This window comes from Nerophis ophidion, linkage group LG04, assembly GCF_033978795.1.
Source record: "Nerophis ophidion isolate RoL-2023_Sa linkage group LG04, RoL_Noph_v1.0, whole genome shotgun sequence".
In the NCBI taxonomy this organism is placed as follows: Eukaryota; Metazoa; Chordata; class Actinopteri; order Syngnathiformes; family Syngnathidae; genus Nerophis; species Nerophis ophidion.
Genome location: NC_084614.1, coordinates 22,779,788 through 22,800,991, shown reverse-complemented (window position 1 = coordinate 22,800,991; position 21,204 = coordinate 22,779,788). Strand labels below are relative to the sequence as shown.

At 39.6% G+C, this 21,204-nt stretch overlaps 1 protein-coding gene across 2 annotated transcripts in view; it reads right to left on the bottom strand.

The window, feature by feature from the left end:
- Positions 1-18,549, bottom strand: part of s100s (S100 calcium binding protein S) — a 28,038-nt gene extending 9,489 nt beyond the window's left edge. Inside the window, exons 1-3 of one of the 2 annotated variants that reach the window (XM_061897448.1) lie at positions 18,414-18,505; positions 2,239-2,292; positions 1,817-1,970 (exon numbers count right to left, since the gene is read on the bottom strand). In XM_061897448.1, coding sequence (XP_061753432.1) covers positions 1,817-1,970; positions 2,239-2,252 — 168 coding nt within the window. In that variant the 5' untranslated portion in view covers positions 2,253-2,292; positions 18,414-18,505. Of the gene's footprint in view, positions 1-1,816; positions 1,971-2,238; positions 2,293-18,413 lie in introns of both variants that reach the window. The other variant, XM_061897449.1, reaches the window with a different exon arrangement.
- Positions 18,550-21,204: the final 2,655 nt, after the last annotated feature.

Below are 21,204 nucleotides of genomic sequence, written 5' to 3'. Positions count from 1 at the left end.
TGACACAAATTGGCGATGGTATGATAAAAGTCAGAGTTTTATATGACAAATGTCGGCATTTTGCATGAAAAAGTAATAATTTTACATTAAAAAAAATAATAATTTTGCGAGAAAATATTGCAATATTACAGAAGCAGAAAGAATATGAGAAGCTGTTCCCAGTTTTATAAGAAAAAAGTTGGCACATTGTGAGAAAAGTTTACATTTGTTTCTTATTTAATTTTGCGGTTTTCTAATAGATCCTTAAAGGCCTACTGAAATGAGATGTTCTTATTTAAACGAGGATAGCAGGTCCATTCTATGTGTCATACTTGATCATTTCGCGATATTGCCATATTTTTTCTGAAAGGATTTAGTAGAGAACATCCACGATAAAGTTCGCAACTTTTAGTCGCTAACAGAAAAGCCCTGCCTTTACCGGAAGTCGCAGACGATGACGTCACCCATTGTTTTTAATGGGAGCCTTCAACAAAATGAGCTAAAAAAGACCGAAAAAAACGACAATTTTCCCATTAAATTGAGCGAGGATGAAAGATTCGTGTTTGAGGATATTAATAACGACCGACTAGAAAAAAAAACAAAAAAAAAAACACGATTGCATTGGGACAGATTCAGATGTTTTTAGACACATTTACGAGGATAATTCTGGGAAATCCCTTATCTTTCTATTGTGTTGCTAGTGTTTTAGTGAGTTTAATAGTACCTGATAGTCGGAGGGGTTTGTCTACGGGTGTCTTGAGGCCAGTGTCTGATGGAAGTCGACGGAAACTGTATGGACGGCACAAGCTCAGCTAATCTCCGGTAAGAGGCAACTTTTTACCACAATTTTCTTACGAAAAACTGCTGGTTGACATTTTTATTTTTTATTCTTATTGAAATATTTCTCTATTGTTTTTCCATTTAAACCCCCATTATTTACTTTTTACTTTTTTTTTTAAATTGATCTCAACTCTGTACACTGCTGCTGGAATTTTAATTTTCCTGAAGGAACTCTCCTGAAGGAATCAAAAAAGTACTATCCATCTATCTATCTATGTTCGCTTGACCGTTCTGATCCATAGTAAAGCTTCACCTCTGGGAATTTTAAACAAGGAATCCCCGTGTGTTTGTGTGGCTAAAGGCTAAAGCTTCCCAACTCCATCTTTCTACTTTGACTTCTCCATTATTAATTGAACAAATTGCAAAAGATTCAGCAACACAGATGTCCAAAATACTGTGTAAATATGTGATTAAAGCAGACAACTTTTAGCTGTGTGTGTGTGCAGCGCTAAAATTTCCTAACAGTCCGTGACGTCACGCGTACACGTCGTCATTCCGCGACGTTTTCAACAAGAAACTCCCGGGAAATTTAAAATTGCAATTTAGTAAACTAACCCGGCCGTATTGGCATGTGTTGCAATGTTAATATTTCATCATTGATATATAAACTATCAGACTGCGTGGTCGGTAGTAGTGGGTTTCAGTAGGCCTTTGATCTTCATTAGTTACTTCAAGTTATCACAGCGTGTCTCTATACACATTTTTATTTATTTTTGTATTAATTTACGCCAAGGGGGGCACATTTGAATTTCTTACACACGCTTGTCATTACATATGTTGGCCAAAGGGGGAGCCCTTCAAATGTTTGCACACACTTGTTATTTCATATGTTGACCAAAGGGGGAGCCCTTTTATGTGTTTTTTCCATATTCGCGCCAGGATTTTGGTCCTAACTTGTTCACCGGTCCTCATACAGAAGGTACTTTTCCTTGTTGATGTCTCAAGAAGGGTATCAATACAAAAACACACATTCATTGGGACACAAACACACACTTACCCCCAAGTAACTCCCCAGCTCCTCCAGCAGCAGCTCCTTCAGCTCCCCCCGGCTGAGCGTGTACTTGTCGCCTTCCTTCCCCGAGTACTTGTGGAAGGTTTTGATCAGCATCTGCATGGCGCTTTCCAGGTTGGAACTGGGCTCCTTGGACATGCTGCAGAAAGGGGTCAAAAGGTCAGATTCGGCCTCCGAACGCCCGCTCCAGCCGACCCCTCCCTCGCTCTGTCCCTCCCACCCCCGGCTTATGTGGGCGCTCACATAAGCCGGTGAGGAAGCGGAGGAGGAGGATGAGGAGAAGGCAGAAGCCACCATGTTGGTTCATAACAGGGAGGTTGGATGAGGTGGAAAGATGCAGGGCTGTTTTTTTTTGTTGTTGTTTTTTTTTAGGGTGGGCGGGGTCTTTTTCAAACAATCTTACACACATTGTGTCAGGCATCGTAGCGTGGCTGCTGCTGCTGCGCTGAGGCCGGAGGGGACTGTGCACAGACACATACGAGTCAATCAGTCTCACAAAGTCAGAAAACAAAGTAAATGTACATTACAAGGCTTATAGTGGGGCAAAAAATTATTTAGTCAGCCAGCGATTGTGCAAGTTCTCCCACTTAAAATGATGACAGAGGTCTGTAATTTTCATCATAGGTACACTTCAACTGTGAGAGACAGAATGTGAAAAATAAATCCAGGAATTCACATTGTAGGAATTTTAAAGAATTTATTTGTAAATTATGGTGGAAAACAAGTATTTGGTCAACCATTCAAAGCTCTCACTGATGGAAGGAGGTTTTGGCTCAAAATCTCACGATACATGGCCCCGTTCATTCTTTCCTTAACACGGATCAATCGTCCTGTCCCCTTAGCAGAAAAACAGCCCCAAAGGATGAGGTTTCCACCCCCATGCTTCACAGTAGGTATTAGAGATGCGCGGTTTGCGGTCTCATCCACGGAGTCCACGGATAAACCGCGGGTCGGGCGGTTGACATGACGAAAAATCTGATTTTAATTAGATTCGGGCGGGTGGCGGTTAAACCATCCGGAAATATTTGATATGCATGGTTCTGGGATCGGTATCCTTTGCCATTCAAAGTGCCATTTAAGACCCGTGTCTTAAAGCGAGGAAGACAATAAGAGACGTTATTATTCTCCTGAATGACTGCCGGTAGGCACTCAGATAATTAGTATTAGGGCGTGCTATGAAGTCATTGGCTTTGTCGCCTTCTACAACACGTACGATCTGCTTGCCAGTCCAGCATCATGTTGTGTGTAACTTCTGCAGCTACACGCACACGACTGCAAGGCATACTGGGTAACACAGAGTACACTAATGGTTGTGATATAAACAATTTTAACACTCTTAGTAATATGCGCCATGCTGCGAAGCCACACAAATTAAGAACGACAAACACATTTCGGGAGAACATCCTCACAGTAACACAACATAAACGCAACACAACAAATACCCATAATCCTTTGTATTCATGACACATCCTGACTATTTTATACACCCCGCTAGCAACCCCCCCCACCAATATATTCAGGAAGTGTCACAGATACAAAGGATTATGGGTATTTGTTGTGTTGCGTTTATGTTGTGTTACTGTGAGGATGTTCTCCCGAAATGTGTTTGTCAATCTTGTTGGGTGTGGCTTCACAGGGTGGCGCATATTAGTAAGTGTTAAAGTTGTTTATATCACAACCATCAGTGTACTCTGTATAACCCAGTATGCCTTTCAATCTTGAACGTGTAATTGCGTAAGCTGCACACAACATGTTGCTGGACCAGCAATCGGTTCGTACATGTTGTTGAAGGTGTCTAAGGCAATGGCTTCACAGCACGCCCATATTCTTGGATAGTCGCGGGAATGTTAGTGGCTCCAATTGTCATCATTACTCTGTGAAACAGGTTTAAATAGCTCTGTGAGTGGTAAAGGCGGACAATCTCTGATGTATTTCAGAGGGTGGTTGGCGGGCGGGTACGGTCCTGATAAAATGTTGGTTCGGGTCTACGGCGGGTGGATGACGACTTTGGTGATGCGGATGCGGATGATATAATTGCCTATCTGCGCATCTCTGGTAGGTATGGTGTTCTTGGGATGCAACTCAGTATTCTTTTCCTCCAAACACGACGAGTTGAGTTTATACCAAAATGGATACATGGATGATACAGCAGAGGATTGGGAGAATGTCATGTGGTCAGGTGAAACCAAAATAGAACTTTTTGGTTATGTAATAAAGCCATGCAGAATAAGGCATTAATACGTACTTAATAATGACTAATAAAGAGCCAAAATGTTACTAATTTGCATGTTAATAAGCAACTAATTTATGGTAAATATGTGTTCCCCATACTAAAGTGTTAGCAAAGCTGTTTATGACCTTCTAAATATGTTTTTCAACATGACATGAAACACACTTTTCTGATCCAATACAGTCAAGATGTCTGAGTCAAGGCTGAACAAATTATCTATGGCCCCCAGGATAGAATAGAATAGAATAGAGTAGAATTGACTTTATTGTCATTATATTTGCATATAACGAGATAAAGGACTCCAACTTAAGGTGCGGTAGTGGGAACAAATATGGGCACAAGAGGTAATAAAGGAAAAACTAACAATTGAAATAAACAGACTACTATACAATAAAAATAATAAGCCATCCTGTACAATATACAAAACACTATAGAAATACAAAATGCTGTACAATATATACAACAAGACAAGAGTACCGAAGTAATAAATAACAATCAGTGTTGATATTTGATTAGTATATTTCAGGACTATGGCTTGGATTTGTTTTGCTTCTTTGATGCAGAGGGAATTTGGAACGAGCCAGGCGAGAATGTGAGTACATGATTAATTTATTTATATACTAAAATACAAAAAGGGAAAACAAAGGCGGATATTAACCTAGACTAAACTCCAAACAAAACCGCACAATGGCGTGACCATATACAAATAAACAAAACATACTATCAAAGGTAAAAAACAAACCAAAAACAAACAAGATCTTATGTGGCGTGGTCAAAACAATCATCAGCGAGGCAAGGCAAGGTAGGTGCGTGGTCTTAGTAAGTAGAAATTAGCACAAGCATGTAGCAAGTTTTTTTTATTTTATTTTAATCTTCTATTCCCCCCCCCCCCCTGTTTACCTGTATCTCATCTTTTTTTGTAAGGGGCGCTGGAAGCCGGCAGACCTATCAGCGATCCTGTTCTGTCTCCCTTTAATGTTTGTCTGATCTTGAATGGGATTGTGCTGAAAATTGTAATTTTCCTGAAGGAGCTCGCCTGACGGAATGACTAAAGTACTATCTAATCTAATCTAATCTAATCTAAGTAGTACAGCGTAAGCAAAGTTCCCAGGCCGAGGAACAGAAAACAATTGACTTAAAGAGTGACTATGATGATGAGAAACGGGTGTGGGGCTGAGGGCAGGGGCGTGACTTGGAGACCAGGTGGAAACTAATGAGTAACTATGGAAACCAACAAAACCAGGAAGTGCAAAAACGGAAAACAAGAATCCAAAAACAAAACATAACATGATCAAACATAAACCCAGATTAACAGGCATGAAAGTATAAGAACCGGCCCGCAGGCCACCAATACTCCATCAGTGTTGGCGCGAGGAAATTTTAAAATGGGATCCATGGGATCCCATCAAGTCGTAAAAATGGGGTCCGACAGTAAATTTTTGAGGTGCCACTTTTTTGTAACTGTTTTGAAAACAAATGATAAATGTATGCAATATCCTGTTATGTCCCACATTCTATGTTGTGTTTTGGAAAAAGGTTGTCATAAACGTTACTTCATTCATTCAAAGAAATAATGCAAAAGAAAACACATTTTATTGGGTTAATGTATTCAGTTATAAACATTCATTATTTCCTTCTTTCCTTCATGGATCTAAACTTTACGTAGTTTGTTTCTATATTTTTATTGTAATATTTTCAGAATGTGTTTGTTCTATTTTTGGCAAAGAAAGTAAGACAAAGACTTGGTAAGACAAAGAAAACAATCTAAAGTTGTCTTTGTTTTTAGAGTCTCAATGCCATGATTTTAATAGTCTGGCCCACATGTGCACAGATTTTCCTCCTTGCGACCCCTGAGCTAAAATTCAGTTTGAAAATATAGTAATGCTGTCTGAGGCTGAGCCAATCAGTGGCCATGATGCTGAACAGCACACTCTGATTGGTTTGGTCTCCTCAAGTGGCCATAACTACTTTGCTGTTGATATTTCCTGATGAATAGGTATAGGTCTTGTGAGGTTTTAAGTGTGCTAAAGCCCCCAAACAGGTTTTAGTTAGCAGAATGATGACATTTTATACTTGATCAATTTTAATTATTTGGGGCTTCACGGTAGGAGAGGGGTTAGTGCGTCTGCCTCACAATACGAAGGCCCTGAGTGGCCCTGAGTAGTCCTGGGTTCAATCCCGGGCTCGGGATCTTTCTGTGTGGAGTTTGCATGTTCTCCCCGTGAATGCGTGGGTTCCCTCCGGGTACTCCGGCTTCCTCCCACTTCCAAAGCCATGCACCTGGGGATAGGTTGATTGGCAACACTAAATTGGCCCTGGTGTGTGAATGTGAGTGTGAATGTTGTCTGTCTATCTGTGTTGGCCCTGTGAGGAGGTGGCGACTTGTCCAAGGTGTACCCCGCCTTCCGCCCGATTGTAGCTGAGATAGGTACCAGCGCCCCCAGCAACCCCAAAGGGAATAAGCGGTAGAAAAATGGATGGATGGAACACTAAATTGGCCCAAGTGTGTGAATGTGAGTGTGGATGTTGTCTGTCTATCTGTGTTGGCCTGTGTATATATATATATATATATATATATATATATATATATATATGGGTAAATGTGGAAGTAGTGTGAAAGCGCTTTGAGTACCTTGAAGGTAGATAAGCGCTATACAAGTACAACTCATATTTGTACCATATATATATATATATATATATATATCCATCCATCCATCCATTTTCTACCGCTTATTCCCTTTTGGGGTCGCGGGGGGCGCTGGCGCCTATCTCAGCTACAATCGGGCGGAAGGCGGGGTACACCCTGGACAAGTCGCCACCTCATCGCAGGGCCAACACATATACACAGACAACATTCACACTCACATTCACACACTAGGGCCAATTTAGTGTTGCCAATCAACCTATCCCCAGGTGCATGTCTTTGGAAGTGGGAGGAAGCCGGAGTACCCGGGGGGAACCCACCCATTCACAGGGAGAACATGCAAACTCCACACAGAAAGATCCCGAGCCTGGATTTGAACCCAGGACTGCAGGACCTTCGTATTGTGAGGCAGACGCACTAGCCCCTCTGCCACCGTGAAGCCCCTATATATATAGGGGCTTCACGGTGGCATATATATATATATATATATATATATATATATATATATATATATATATATATATATATATATATATATATATATATATATATATATATATATATATATATATATATATATATATATATATGTATATGTATGGGTGGGAAAATCACAAGACTACTTCATCTCTACCGAACTGTTTCATGAGGGGTTAGCCTCAATCGCAATCGTCAGGAGATTTGCCCTCAATCTCCTGACGATTGAGGGAACCCTCCATGAAACAGTTCTGTAGAGATGTAGTCTTGTGATTTTCCCACCCATACATATTGCGCTCTACCACAGTATCGAACACTATTCTCTGGATAATCCAATTAAGACACATACACACATACATATATATATATATATGTATATGTATATATATATATATATATATATATATATATACATATATATATATATATGTATATGTATATATATATATATATATATATATATATATATATATATATATATATATATATATATATATATATATATATATATATATATATATATATATATATATATATATATATATATAAACCGTATTTTTCGGACTATAAGTCGAAGTTTTTCTCACAGTTTGGCCAGGGGTGCGACTTATACTCAGGAGCAACTTATGTGTAAAATTGTTAACACATTACTGTAAAATATCAAATAATATTATTTAGCTCATTCACATAAGAGACTAGACGTAAAAGATTGCATGGAATTTAGCGATTAGGAGTGACAGATTGTTTGGTAAACGTATAGCATGTTCTATATGTTATAGTTATTTGAAAGACTCTTACCATAATATGTTACGTTAACATACCAGGCACCTTCTCAGTTGGTTATTTATGTGTCATATAACGTACACTTATTCAGCCTGTTGTTTACTATTCTTTTTTTTATTTTAAATCGCCTTTCAAATGTCTATTCTTGGTGTTGGGTTTTATCAAATACATTTCCCCAAAAAATGCGACTTATACTCCAATGCGACTTATATATGTTTTTTTTCCTTCTTTAATATGCATTTTCGGCAGGTGCGACTTATACTCCGAAAAATACGGTATATGTATATATATATATATATGTATATATATATATATATATATATATATATATATATATATATATATATATATATATATATATATATATATATATATATATATATATATATATATATATATATACATATATATTTAAAACTACAAGTGTGATGTACATAATTGGTTAAGAACATTCATTAAAAAAACAACAACAATTAATAATTATTTTTCTAAGTATTTTGAATTTTCTGAACTCCTGTTTTTCCCAATAGGCGATGCCCTGACAATCCCTGCATCCTGCAACATGTGCCTCTAATTACCCAAAATGGACACCGGCAGTGAAACACAAACCTCGCCTGTTAATTCCGAAAACTAAGAGGCCAAGTAACCCGAGGTGCTTGGTGATATGACCCCCTCCACACTCACTTAGTCACTCGAAATCCTCTTCAAATGGTCCAAAGTGCAGTCCGCGGGCAGTGCCGTAACTAGGATTTGACCTTTACCGAGGCCAAAAAATTGGTTTTCTAAGAGAAGCTTTGAAAGGCTGAAATCATGGGTATCCCAGCACCATATAAACAATGTCCTGTGGTGTCCCTCAAGGCTCGATCCTTGCACCAACCTGATTTTCATAGTAACGTATTTAAAAAACACACAGTACAGGCCAAAAAATTTGGACACGCCTTCTCATTCAATGCGTTGTCTTTATTTCCATGAGTATTTACATTGTAGATTGTCACTGAAGGCATCAAAACTATGAATAAACACATGAGAGTGGCCGTGCGCAACCCGAGGGGCCCCGGTTCAAATCCCACCTAGTACCAACCTCGTCACGTCCGTTGTGTCCTGAGCAAGACACTTCACCCTTGCTCCTGATGGGTGCTGGTTTGCGCCTTGCATGGCAGCTCCCTCCATCAGTGTGTGAATGTGTGTGTGAATGGGTAAATGTGGAAGTAGTGTCAAAGCGCTTTGAGTACCTTGAATGTAGAAAAGCGCTATACAAGTACAACCCATTTATCAGTTATGTGGAGTTGTGTACTTAACAAAAAAAGGGGAAATAACTGAAAACATGGTTTATATTCTAGTGTCTTCAAAATAGCCACCTTTTGCTCTGATTACCGCGTTGCACACTCTTGGCATTTTCTCGGTGAGCTTCAAGCACACCTGTGACGTGAAAACCATTTCAGGTGACTACCTCTTGAAGCTCATGGAGAGAATGCCAAGAGTGTGCAAATCGGTATTCAGAGCGAAGGGTGGATATTTTGAAGGAACTACAATACAAAACATTTTTTCAGTTAGTTCACCTTTTTTTTCAAGTATTAACTCCATATGTGTTCATTCATAGTTGTGTTGCCTTCAGTGACAATCTGCAATGTAAATAGTCATGAAAATAAAGAAAACTTTTGGCCTGTTTTGTACCTGCTTCGTTCGCTTCCATCTGACTCGTATTTCTTCTTGAGTCCGAAGGAAACCGGCTATCTCTATTTCCTTAGCTACCTTCTTAAATAAATCTGTTTATTTTTTATTTTTTATTGCATAGATGCACTTCAAATTGTTCCGTTCTTTTAATTTGTGAAGCATAAAATAGTCAGAGGAAAATAACTGAAAACATGTTTTCAAAAATAGCTACCCTTTGCTCTGATTACTGCTTCGCACACTCTTGGCATTCTCTACATGAGCTTCAAGAGGTAGTCCCCGGAAATGGTTTTCACTTCACAGGTGATAAGTGGAATTTTCTGCTTTATGAATGGGGTCGGGACCATCAGTTGTGTTGTGAATGAGAAGATGTGTCCAAACTTTTAGTCCGTACTTTATATGTGGAGAGGTGGAGCCAGCAGTCTGACAGCGAGGCAGGGCACACCGTAGCCCAGCCTAATATGGCGGTAGGAAGCGTGGCCGGCAGTCCGACAGCGAGGCAAGGCATGCCGGAGAAGGCGTGGATGGCTAGCGAACGGCAAGGCGGGGCGCGCCGGGAGCGACGCCGCAATCAAGATCAGGTGCGTGCATCGGGCACCTGAGGACAATTGATTAATCCTCTCGCACTGTATGAAAGGGCGACAGCCGTGAACGTCAGAAAGAGAGACGGCGAGACGAGAAGGAGCCAGAGGGAAGCTGACGCTGAGAGAGCGAGACTGAGAGCGCGAGAGAGGCAACGACGCCCGAAGCAGAAAGGCAAGTGGCTGACGGAGCAGCTGAAAAGCAGTCTTTATCGAAAAATAAATAAGTCTAAACGTTGTGTCCTTCCTTGACGGTCCTTGGAACCCGCACGACAGCTTGAGAAGTTTGTCACAGTATATATAATACATCGTATCATCTTTATGCAGATGATATACACATCCATGTCCCTCTAAAAAGGAAGTGACACAAGTTTAAAATCAGTTTTAAATTGTCTTGAGGACATAAAATATATTGTATATATGATATAAACATATAATATAATAGCCATCCATCCATTTTCTACCGCTAATTCCCTTTTGGGGTCGCGGGGGGCGCTGGCGCCTATCTCAGCTACAATTTTGTATTGGCTTTAGTCTATTTTATACCTGCATTGTCCTTTCCATCTTTTTCATCATTTGTAACTGAGTTACTATGTGGAACAATTTCCCTTGTGGATCATTAAAGTTTGTCTAAGTCTAAGTCTAAGTCTAAGTCTAGAAGCATGGTTGGTGGTAAACTTTCTAAATTTAAATGGTAACAAGAAGGAAGTAATTTTATTTAGTGGAAACATTTAAGTCTCATCTTAAAACTCATTTGTATACTCTAGCCTTTAAATAAACCCCCTTTTTAGACCAGTTATAATGGGTTGTACTTGTATAGCGCCATTCTACCTTCAAGGTACTCAAAGCGCTTTGACACTACTTCCACATTTACCCATTCACACACACATTCACACACTGATGGCGGGAGCTGCCATGCAAGGCGCCAACCCGCACCCATCAGGAGCAAGGGTGAAGTGTCTTGCTCAGGACACAACGGACGTGACGAGGTTGGTACTTGGTGGGAATTGAACCAGGGACGCTGGGGTTGCGCACGGCCACTCTCCCCACTGCGCCACGCCATCCCAGTTGATCTGCCGTTCCTTTTCTTTTTCTCCTCTGCCCCCCTCTCCCTTATGGAGGGGGGGACACAGGTCCGGTGGCCATGGATGAAGTACTGGCTGTCCAGAGTCAGGACCCAGGATGGACCGCTCATCCAGAGTCTGGACCCAGGATGAACCGCTCATCCAGAGTCGGGACCCAGGATGAACCGCTCATCCAGAGTCGGGACCCAGGATGAACCACTCATCCAGAGTCGGGACCCAGGATGAACCGCTCATCCAGAGTCGGGACCCAGGATAAACCGCTCACCTGTGCATCGATCGGTTGGGGACATTTCTGCACTGCTGATCCGTCTCCGTTTGGGATGGTTTCCTGCTGGCTCCACTATGGGCGGGACTCTCGTTACTATATTGGATCCACTATAGACTGGACTCTCACCGTTATGTTGGATCCACTATGGACTGGACTTTCACACGATCACAGTATCATTGTCAGGCTTGCCACTGACAGTTTGTTCGTGTTTTAGTTTTTCCTCTGTGTGTGTTTAGTACTTCCTATTTTTAGTTCCTGTCAGCGCTCTTGATTGTCTGTTTTACTGGTTTTTCCCTGTGCGCTGTTTTCCCCTCAGCTGCGGCTGATTGGCGCCTGGCCACACCTGGTGTCAATCAGCCCATTCATATTTTACCTGCTTTGTTCCTCCAGTCAGTGCTGGATTATTGTCGATGTCATGTATTGTCGCTCCTGTCGTGTCGTACCGTGTCGTGTCTTTGCAGCGTAGCGGTAAGCTATATTTGTTAGATGTTTGTAGCTCACTGTTTTTTGTTCCCTGCTTCCAGTTTGTTTTCATATTACAAGTACGACTTCTGTTTTCCTGCTCGCTACCCGCTAGCTTCCACGCTAGGCCCTTTTTATTTTTGCTAGCCTCCATGCTAAGTTCCTATTGTTTTCTAGCTCTCTTAGTTTGTTATCCGCCCTGTGCAAGCTTTTGGTAGTACTTTTTTGTTTGGTTTTGTTTTGTTTTAGTGTTTAAATTAAATCATGTTTTCCTGCAAAATGCCTCCTTCCTTCTCTGCATCTTGGGGTTCGTCTACAACAGGGGTCACCAACGCGGTGCCCACGGGCACCAGGTCGCCCGTAAGAACCAGATGAGTCGCCCGCTGGCCTGTTCTAAAAATAACTCAAATAGCAGCACTTACCATTGAGCTGCCTCTATTTTTTTAATTGTATTTATTTACTAGCAAGCTGGTCTCGCTTTGCTCGACATTTTTAATTCTAAGAGAGACAAAACTCAAATAGAATTTGAAAATCCAATAAAATATTTTAAAGACTTGGTCTTCACTTGTTTGAATTAATTCATTTATTTATTTTTTTACTTTGCTTCTTATAACTTTCAGAAAGACAATTTTAGAAAAAAAATACAACCTAAAAATGATTTTAGGATTTTTAAACACATATGCCTTTTTACATTTTAAATTCCTTCCTCTTCTTTTCTGACAATTTAAATCAATGTTCAAGAAAATTATTTTTTTTTATTGTAAAGAATAATAAATACATTTTAATTTAATTCTTCATTTTAGCTTCTATTTTTTCGACGAAAATTTTTTTGAAATATTTCTTTAAAGTTATTATGATTAAAATTCCCCAAAAATATTCTGGCATATCTAGAAAATCTTTACAATCAAATTTAAATCTTATTTGGAATTCGTTTGAATTTCTTTTAAAATTTTTGTCTTTATTAGAAATATAGCTTGGTCCAATTTGTTATATATTCTAACAAAATGCAGATTGGATTTTAACCTATTTAAAACATGTCATCAAAATTCTAAAATTAATCTTAATCAAGAAAAGTTACTAATGTTCCATAAATTCTTTTTTAATTTTTTTTAAAAAGATTCGAATTAGCTAGTTTTTCTCTTCTTTTTTTCGGTTGAATTTTGAATTTTAAAGAGTCAAAATGGAAGATAAACTATGTTTAAAAATGTAATCTTCATTTTTTTCCTGTTTTCTCCTCTTTTAAACCGTTCAATTAAGTGTTTTTTTTCATAATTTATTCTCTACAAAAACCTTCCGTAAAAGGAAAAAAAATGTACGACGGAATGACGGACAGAAATACCCATTTATATATATATATATATATATATATATATATATATATATATATAGATGTATTTATTAAAGGTAAATTGTACCTAACTGGTAGTTCTTCGCATTAATCAGTACCCATGAAGTAGCTCTTGGTTTCAAAAAGGTTGGTGACCCCTTGTCTACAACGAAGTCTGACAATCATGTTAGACCAGCTCGACATCCATTGCTTTCGATCGCCCCTAGGGGGGTTGCCCACTTATGCGGACCTCTCCAAGGTTTCTCATAGTCACTGTCACCGACGTCCCACCGGTGTGAGTTTTTCCTTGCCCTTATGTGGGCTCTGTACCGCGGATGTCGTTGTGGCTTGTGCAGCCCTTTGAGACACTTGTGATTTAGGGCTATATAAATAAACATTGATTGATTGACTGATTATTTGAGTCAAAAGTCAAGCAGAATGCTCCCCCCCCAGGACCCGGACCCCCTGATGCCTTATTTTAAAGCCACAGTCACGAATCTTGGTTTTAAGTTTGACAATGATTTGAAACTAGAACATTAACTTTATTGTAAAATCCAGTTTTTTTTTATCATGTAAGACTTTTAGCAAAAAATGTTATCAGTTTTATCTTTTAACGACTTTGAGCGGGTAATCCATGCTTTCATTACATCACCTTTGGACTACTGCAACTCCCTCTAGGCTTTAATAGCTCGATTGCAGTCAGTCCAAAATGCTGCTGCTGGCCTTTTAACTGGCACTGAAAAACATGAACATATTTTAACATCCCTTCACTGGCTCCCACTTAATTTTACAATTAATTTGAACATTTTATTGATTGCTTTGAATTTTTTTTTAACGGATTAGCGCCGCAATATATGTCAGACCTTTTAAAAATGCCTCTGAGGTTAGCTGATCTGTTTTCTTCTTGTCATCCCAAAGACACGATTAAAGGGAAAAAATATCACAATTTCAGAAGGGTTAAAAAAAAAAAAAAAAATCAGTTTTATTTTTCAAAGTTTTTTTCAAAATTTTAACCATCATGGAATATCCCGAAAAAAGGCTTTAAAGTGCCTGATTTTCGCTATCTTTAATTCCATCGTCCATTTTCCTGTGACGTCATTTACTGATGCCAACATCGCGGATAGCACAGCAAGATATAGCGACATTAGCTCGGATTCAGACTCGGATTTCAGCGGCTTAAGCGATTCAACAGATTACGCATGTATTGAAATGGATGGTTGGAGTGTGGAGGCAGATAGCGAAAACGAAATTGAAGAAGAAACTGGAGCTATTGAGTGAATAGCTATTGAAGCTATTCGGCGATCGCCTTCTAACCAAGGATTGAGTGTCGCAGGGTATCCATACATCTCTGTGCAATGTCTGCCTTAGCATCACCGGTAAAATATGCAGGACCAACTTAAATCCGTCGATTGGTAAGTGTTTGTTTGGCATTAAATGTGGGTGGAGTGAAAGGCTGGATGCAAATATAGCTACAAATGTACATACAGCTAGCCTAAGTAGCATGTTAGCATCGATTAGCTGGCAGTCATGCCGGGACCAAATATGTCTGATTAGCACATAAGTCAATAACATCAACAAAACTCACCTTTGTGATTTCGTTGACTTTATCGTTGGAAATGCATCTGCTTTGAGTGTTGCAGGATATCCATATATCTCTGTGCCATGTCTGTCGTAGCATCGCTGGTAAAATGTGCAGACGAGGGACTTTCGGATCTTTGGACACTGGAGCAACTTAAATCCGTCGATTGGTGTTTGTTTGGCATTAAATGTGGGTGGAGGGAAAGGCTGGATGCAAATATAGCTACAAATGAGGCATAACGATGCAATATGTACATACAGCTAGCCTAAATAGCATGTTAGCATCGATTAGCATGCCGTGCTAATCGATGCACACTCCACGTAAGTCAACTTGAATCCGTCCCTGATGGTGTTGTTACACCCTCCGACAACACACCGACGAGGCATGATGTCTCCAAGGTACGGAAAACAGTCGAAAAAACGGAAAATAATAAAGCTGATTTGACTTGGTGTTTGTAATGTGTTTGAGAAAATGGCTGATTGCTTCCCGTTGTAACATCACGGGTGAAAGGTCATTGCTCCGACAGCGAACAATTGAAAGGCGTTTAAATCGCCAAATTCACCCTTTTAGAGTTCAGAAATCGGTTAAAAAAACATATGGTCTTTTTTCTGCAACATCAAAGTATATATTGACGCTTACATAGGTCTGGTGATAATGTTGCCCTTTAAGGACACTCACCTTTTGTTTATTTTTGGTTCAAGCATTAGACTCCTTTTTACCTGCATGCTGCCTCCCGCTGTTTCCGACATCTACAAAGAAATTAGCTACCTTCTGCCACCTACTGATATGGAAAAGTATTACACGGTTACTCTGCCGAGCTCTAGAAAGCACCGACACTAATTTAGATATTCTCCCACGGCACACCAGACTGTATTTAGTGGCAACGTGGTTGAAAAACACTGATGTAGCATCTTTGACAATCTGCATGATTTCGTGGCCTATTGGTTAGAGTGTCCGCCCTGAGATCCGGGCGGTATAACTCGGTTGGTAGACTGGCCGTGCCAGCAACTTGAGGGTTCCAGGTTCGATCCCCGCTTACCCATCCTTGTCCCTGCCGTTGTGTCCTTGGGCAAGACACTTTACCCACCTGCTCCTTGTGCCACCCAGACTGGTTTAAATGTAACTTAGATATTGGGTTTCACTATGTAAAAGCGCTTTGAGCTACTAGAGAAAAGCGCTATACAAATATAATTCACTTCACATCGGTAGGTCGTGGGTTCAAACCCCGGCCGAGTCCTACCGAGTCCTCCTGCAGGATTTTTTTCCCCATAGTTAATATACAAAAAACTAATGCCAGTAGACACCAAAACAAATCCATTGGTTTTAATCATTCAGTAGCTATAAAATTATAAAATGAAGGGGACGGCGTGGCGCAGTGGTAGAGTGGCCGTGCGCAACCCGAGGGTCACTGGTTCAAATCCCACCTAGAACCAACCTCGTCACGTCCGTTGTGTCCTGAGCAAGGCACTTCACCCTTGCTCCTGATGGGTGCTGGTTGGCGCCTTGCATGGCAGCTCCCTCCATCAGTGTGTGAATGTGTGTGTGAATGGGTAAATGTGGAAGTAGTGTCAAAGCGCTTTGAGTACCTTGAAGGTAGAAAAGCGCTATACAAGTACAACCCATTTATCATTTATATTGCTGATTAGACAATATATTTATTATTTTTGATTTATGACAGTCCCAATATGTTCACAGGCACACAGACGGAATATTCTTTCTCACTGACATTTGTGCACAACTGTGCCAGTTTGCGCCAACATTTAAAAAAAACTTGTCAATTAGAGCGGGGTTTCATAGAACTGTGCGAGAAATTTCAAGTCGATTTGATTCATATGTTGTGTTTGCCCCCAAAAAAGAAAACTAGCAACATGTTAGAGCGGATGTTGTGACACATTTAGCCCCTAATTTGACCAATCACCCTTACATAAGTGGGTGTTTTGTGGAGCTGTGCGAGAAATTCCAAGTCGATCCGACTTTTGTAGTGTATTATCAGAAAAATAGGCACCCATTTTGTGTCTAATTTTCCCTTTTTTGTGCAAGAGTTAGCATACCCAAATACAAAACAGTCATGTGGAAAATGCATGAAAATGAATAATGCAGGATATTCCCCCCCATAGTTAATATACAAAAAACTAATGTCAGTAGACAACAACACAAATCAATAGGTTTTAATCATTCAGTAGCTATAAAATTATAAAATGATATTGCTGATTAGACATTATATTCATTATTTTTGATTGACGACAGTCCCAATATGTTAACAGGCACACAGACGGAATATTCTTTCTCACTGACATTTGTGCAGAACTGCGCCAGTTTGCGGCAACATTAAAAAAAAACTGTCAGTTAGAGTGGGGTTTCATAGAACTGTGCGAGAAATTTCAAGTCGATTTGATTCATATGTTGTCTTTGCCCCCAAAAAAGAGAACTAGCAACATGTTGGAGTGGATGTGGTGACACATTTAGCCCCTAATTTGACCAATCACCCTTACATAAGTGAGTGTTTTGCAGAGCTGTGCGAGAAATTTCAAGTCAATCCGACTTTTGTAGCGTATTATCAGAAAAATAAGCGCCCATTTTGTGTCTAATTTTCTCTTTTTTTTTTGCAAGAGTTAGCATACCCAAATACAAAACATTCATGTGGAAAATGCATGAAAATGCATATTGCAAGATTTTTTCCCCCATAGGTAATATACAAAAAACTAATGCCAGTAGACACCAAAACAAATCAATTGGTTTTAATCATTCAGTAGCTATAAAATTATGAAATGATTTTGCTGATTAGACAATATATTTGTTAATTTTGATTTATGACAGTCCCAATATGTTAACAGGCACACAGACGGAATATTCTTTCTCACTGGACATTTGTGCATAACTGTGCCAGTAGCTATAAAATTCAGTAGCTATAAAATTATATTGCTGATTAGACAATATATTTATTATTTTTGATTTATGACAGTCCCAATATGTTAACAGGCACACAGACGGAATATACTTTCTCACTGCCATTTGTGCAGAACTTCTGCAGTTTGAGCCAACATTTAAAAGGTGCCAAACAAAGACGCAAAACAGCACCCGCAGAATAGTTTCAACCTTGATTAATCACTAAATTATTACATTTGTATTAATCAACACATATTTTGCATACGTTAAATGAGAACCACTTTATTTCCTTAGTAGGTCAGCCTTTCAATTTTTTTTTGTATAAAGTTTGGACACCCGCTTGTCTTTGCTGTTTGAGTTCGGTAGTTTGACGGAAAGCAGAGACAAAAGGAGGATACGTGGAACACCAATGGGGGTGCATAGGGTGTCAGTGACAGACAGTACAATAAGAACGCCATGGAAACCAGCATGTTTGCGGTCATACAATAGCCACTGGGATTATAATGCAGAAATAGTAGCTGTTTTACACAACTACTAGTTCTGACACAGCAGGTTAGAAGACTTTGTCGGATAGAAGAGACCTCCTTACCTGAGTGCTGATGGAAGGCCTCCTGTGTCTTGGATGAGGTGCAGAGGAAGACAGCGTCAAGGCAGAGATGGATGAAGAAAGACTTTACCACTGGCTTAAATATCACCTCAGCCTCCTCCTCCTCAACACCCCCAAACTCCTTCACCCACCCTCCCCCTTCTTGTTGACATGGGATGATCTGTCCGTGTTGGGCAACATCAGGGCGCCCCGGCGGGTTGATGCAACTCCTCTACAGCAGTGGTCCCCAACCTTTTTGTACCCGCGGACCGGTCGACGCTTAATAATTTGTCCCGCGGCCCGGGTGGGGGGGCATTGGGGGTGAGCCATTTTTTTTTTTTTTTTTTTCTTTGTCATGAAAAAGGGAGGTTTTTGTCATGAAAAAGGGAGGTTTTTGTGGTTGGTGCACTAATTGTAAGTGTATATTGTATTTTTTATGTTGATTTAATTAAAAAAAAAAAAATATATATATATATATATATTTTTTTTTTTTAATAAAAATGAATTTAAAAATTATTCTGCGGCCCGGTACCAATCGGGCCACGGCCCGGTGTTTGGGGACCACTGCTCTACAGGACTGACCAACCGCTGCACACGAAAGGCTGACATTTTGTCTGACATCTTGTCAAAACATGCACCCCTGCTCTTTCATCCGTACTATTATCCTTCCGACAAAAGTATATAAAACTATGTTGGTATTTTGAAAAAAGAATTCTCAATCTTACAACGGCAAACAATATATTTTTCATTTGCAAGAAACAAACGTTTGTTTTTTTCAATGAAAAACTGACATTTTTTCAAGAAAAACATTATATTCAATTACAAATAAATTCTAAATATATACACTTGTTTTTATATATATATATATATATATATATATATATATATATATATATATATATATATATATATATACATATATGTAGATACCTAAGTGTGTGTATATATATATATATATATATATATATATATATATATATTACTGTATGTACAGTGGGGCAAAAAAGTATTTAGTTAGCCACCGATTGTGCAAGTTCTCCCACTTAAAATGATGGCAGAGGTCTGTAATTTTCATCATAGGTGTCAGGCTTGGACTTGGTCTTGGTTTGTTTTCCCGAGGTGCGAAGCGAATGGAGTGGAAGCGGCGTGAAGGTAAAGACATCTTTATTTTAACACTAAAACTAAAAACAGGAACCAACAAAAAGCGCGCACAATGGCGGTACAAAAAACTGGGCTATGAAACAAAAGACTAGCACAAAGACTATAAACTATAAACAAACATGAAACAAAAACACTTGCGCAGTGGCATGAATAACAAAAACTTACGTGGACAAAATGGACAGCATTGCAAGGCATGAAGCAGATAATCGAGGGCGTGAATGAGGTGATGTTGCCAGACTGACTACCTGGTAACTTTGGCTTAAATAATGAACATGATAAGTGAAAACAGGTGTGAGACAAGACAGGTGAACTGATTGGTCGTCATGGTAACAAAACGGAGTGAAAAAAAAAAAGGAACTTAGAGTCCAAAGGTCAAAAGGACCTAGTATTCCTAGGCAGTCTCCCATCCAAGTACTAACCAGGCCAGACACTGCTTAACTTTGAGAACAGATGAGATTGGGGATGCTCAGGGTAATATGGCCATACAAAACTCATGATCAGACATGACAGAAAACTAAATCGGTTGGCATGGTAAGACAAACAAGGAAATGCAAAACAGAACTAAATGTCCAAAAAACTAAACATAGCATGACCAAAACAAAACATGAACCATAGGCATAACAATAGGTACACTTCAACTGTGAGGGACAGAATGGGAAAAATAAATCCAGGAATTCACATTGTAGGAATTTAAAAACATTTATTTGTAAACTATGGTGGAAAATAAGTGTTTGGTCAACCATTCAAAGCTCTCACTGATGGAAGGAGGTTTTGGTTCAAAATCTCATGATATATGGCCCTATTCATTCTTTCCTTAACACGGATCAATCGTCCTTGTCAGGCTTTCCCTGACAGTTTGTCTATGTTTTAGTTTTTTCCTCTGCATTTGTCTTTGTTTCGTCTGTGTTTAGTATCTCCTGTCTTTAGTTCCTGTCAAGTAATCTTATTTTGGTTCAGCTTCCTGTTTGTCTCCCTGTGTGCTGTTTTCACTCAGCTGCAGCTGATTGGCATCTGGCCACACCTGATGTCAATCAGCCAGCTCCTATTTTACCCGCTTTGTTCCTCCAGTCAGGGCTGGGTCATTGTATTGTCGTTCGGACTTGTCGCTCTTATGTCTTTGCTACCTGTCGTGTCTGGCATCGTTACAGCTACTACCTGTTGTGCTACATTTTGTCCTGGTCGTCGTGGCGGTAAGCTGTTCTTATTAACCATTAGCTGTTTTCAGTTTTTCTGTTTGTTATCCACTAGCTTCCATGCTAAAGTTCCTTTTTTTTTTCTAGCTCCCAGTGCTAGCTCCCTTAGTTTGTTATTCCGCCCATGTACGTGCGTGCTTTTTGTTTGTCCTTGTTTGGTTTTAATTAAATCATGTTTGCATATCCAATGCCTGCCTCCATCTCTGCATCTTGGGGTTTGTCACCAACAAACTTTGACAGTCCTGTCCCCTTAGCAGAAAAACAGCCCCAAAGCATGATGTTTCCACCCCCATGCTTCACAGTAGGTGTGGTGTTCTTGGGATGCAACTCAGTATTCTTCTTCATCCAAACACGACGACTTGAGTTTATACCAAAAAGTTCTATTTTGGTTTCATCTGACCACATGACATTCTCCCAATCCTCTGCTGTATCATCCATGT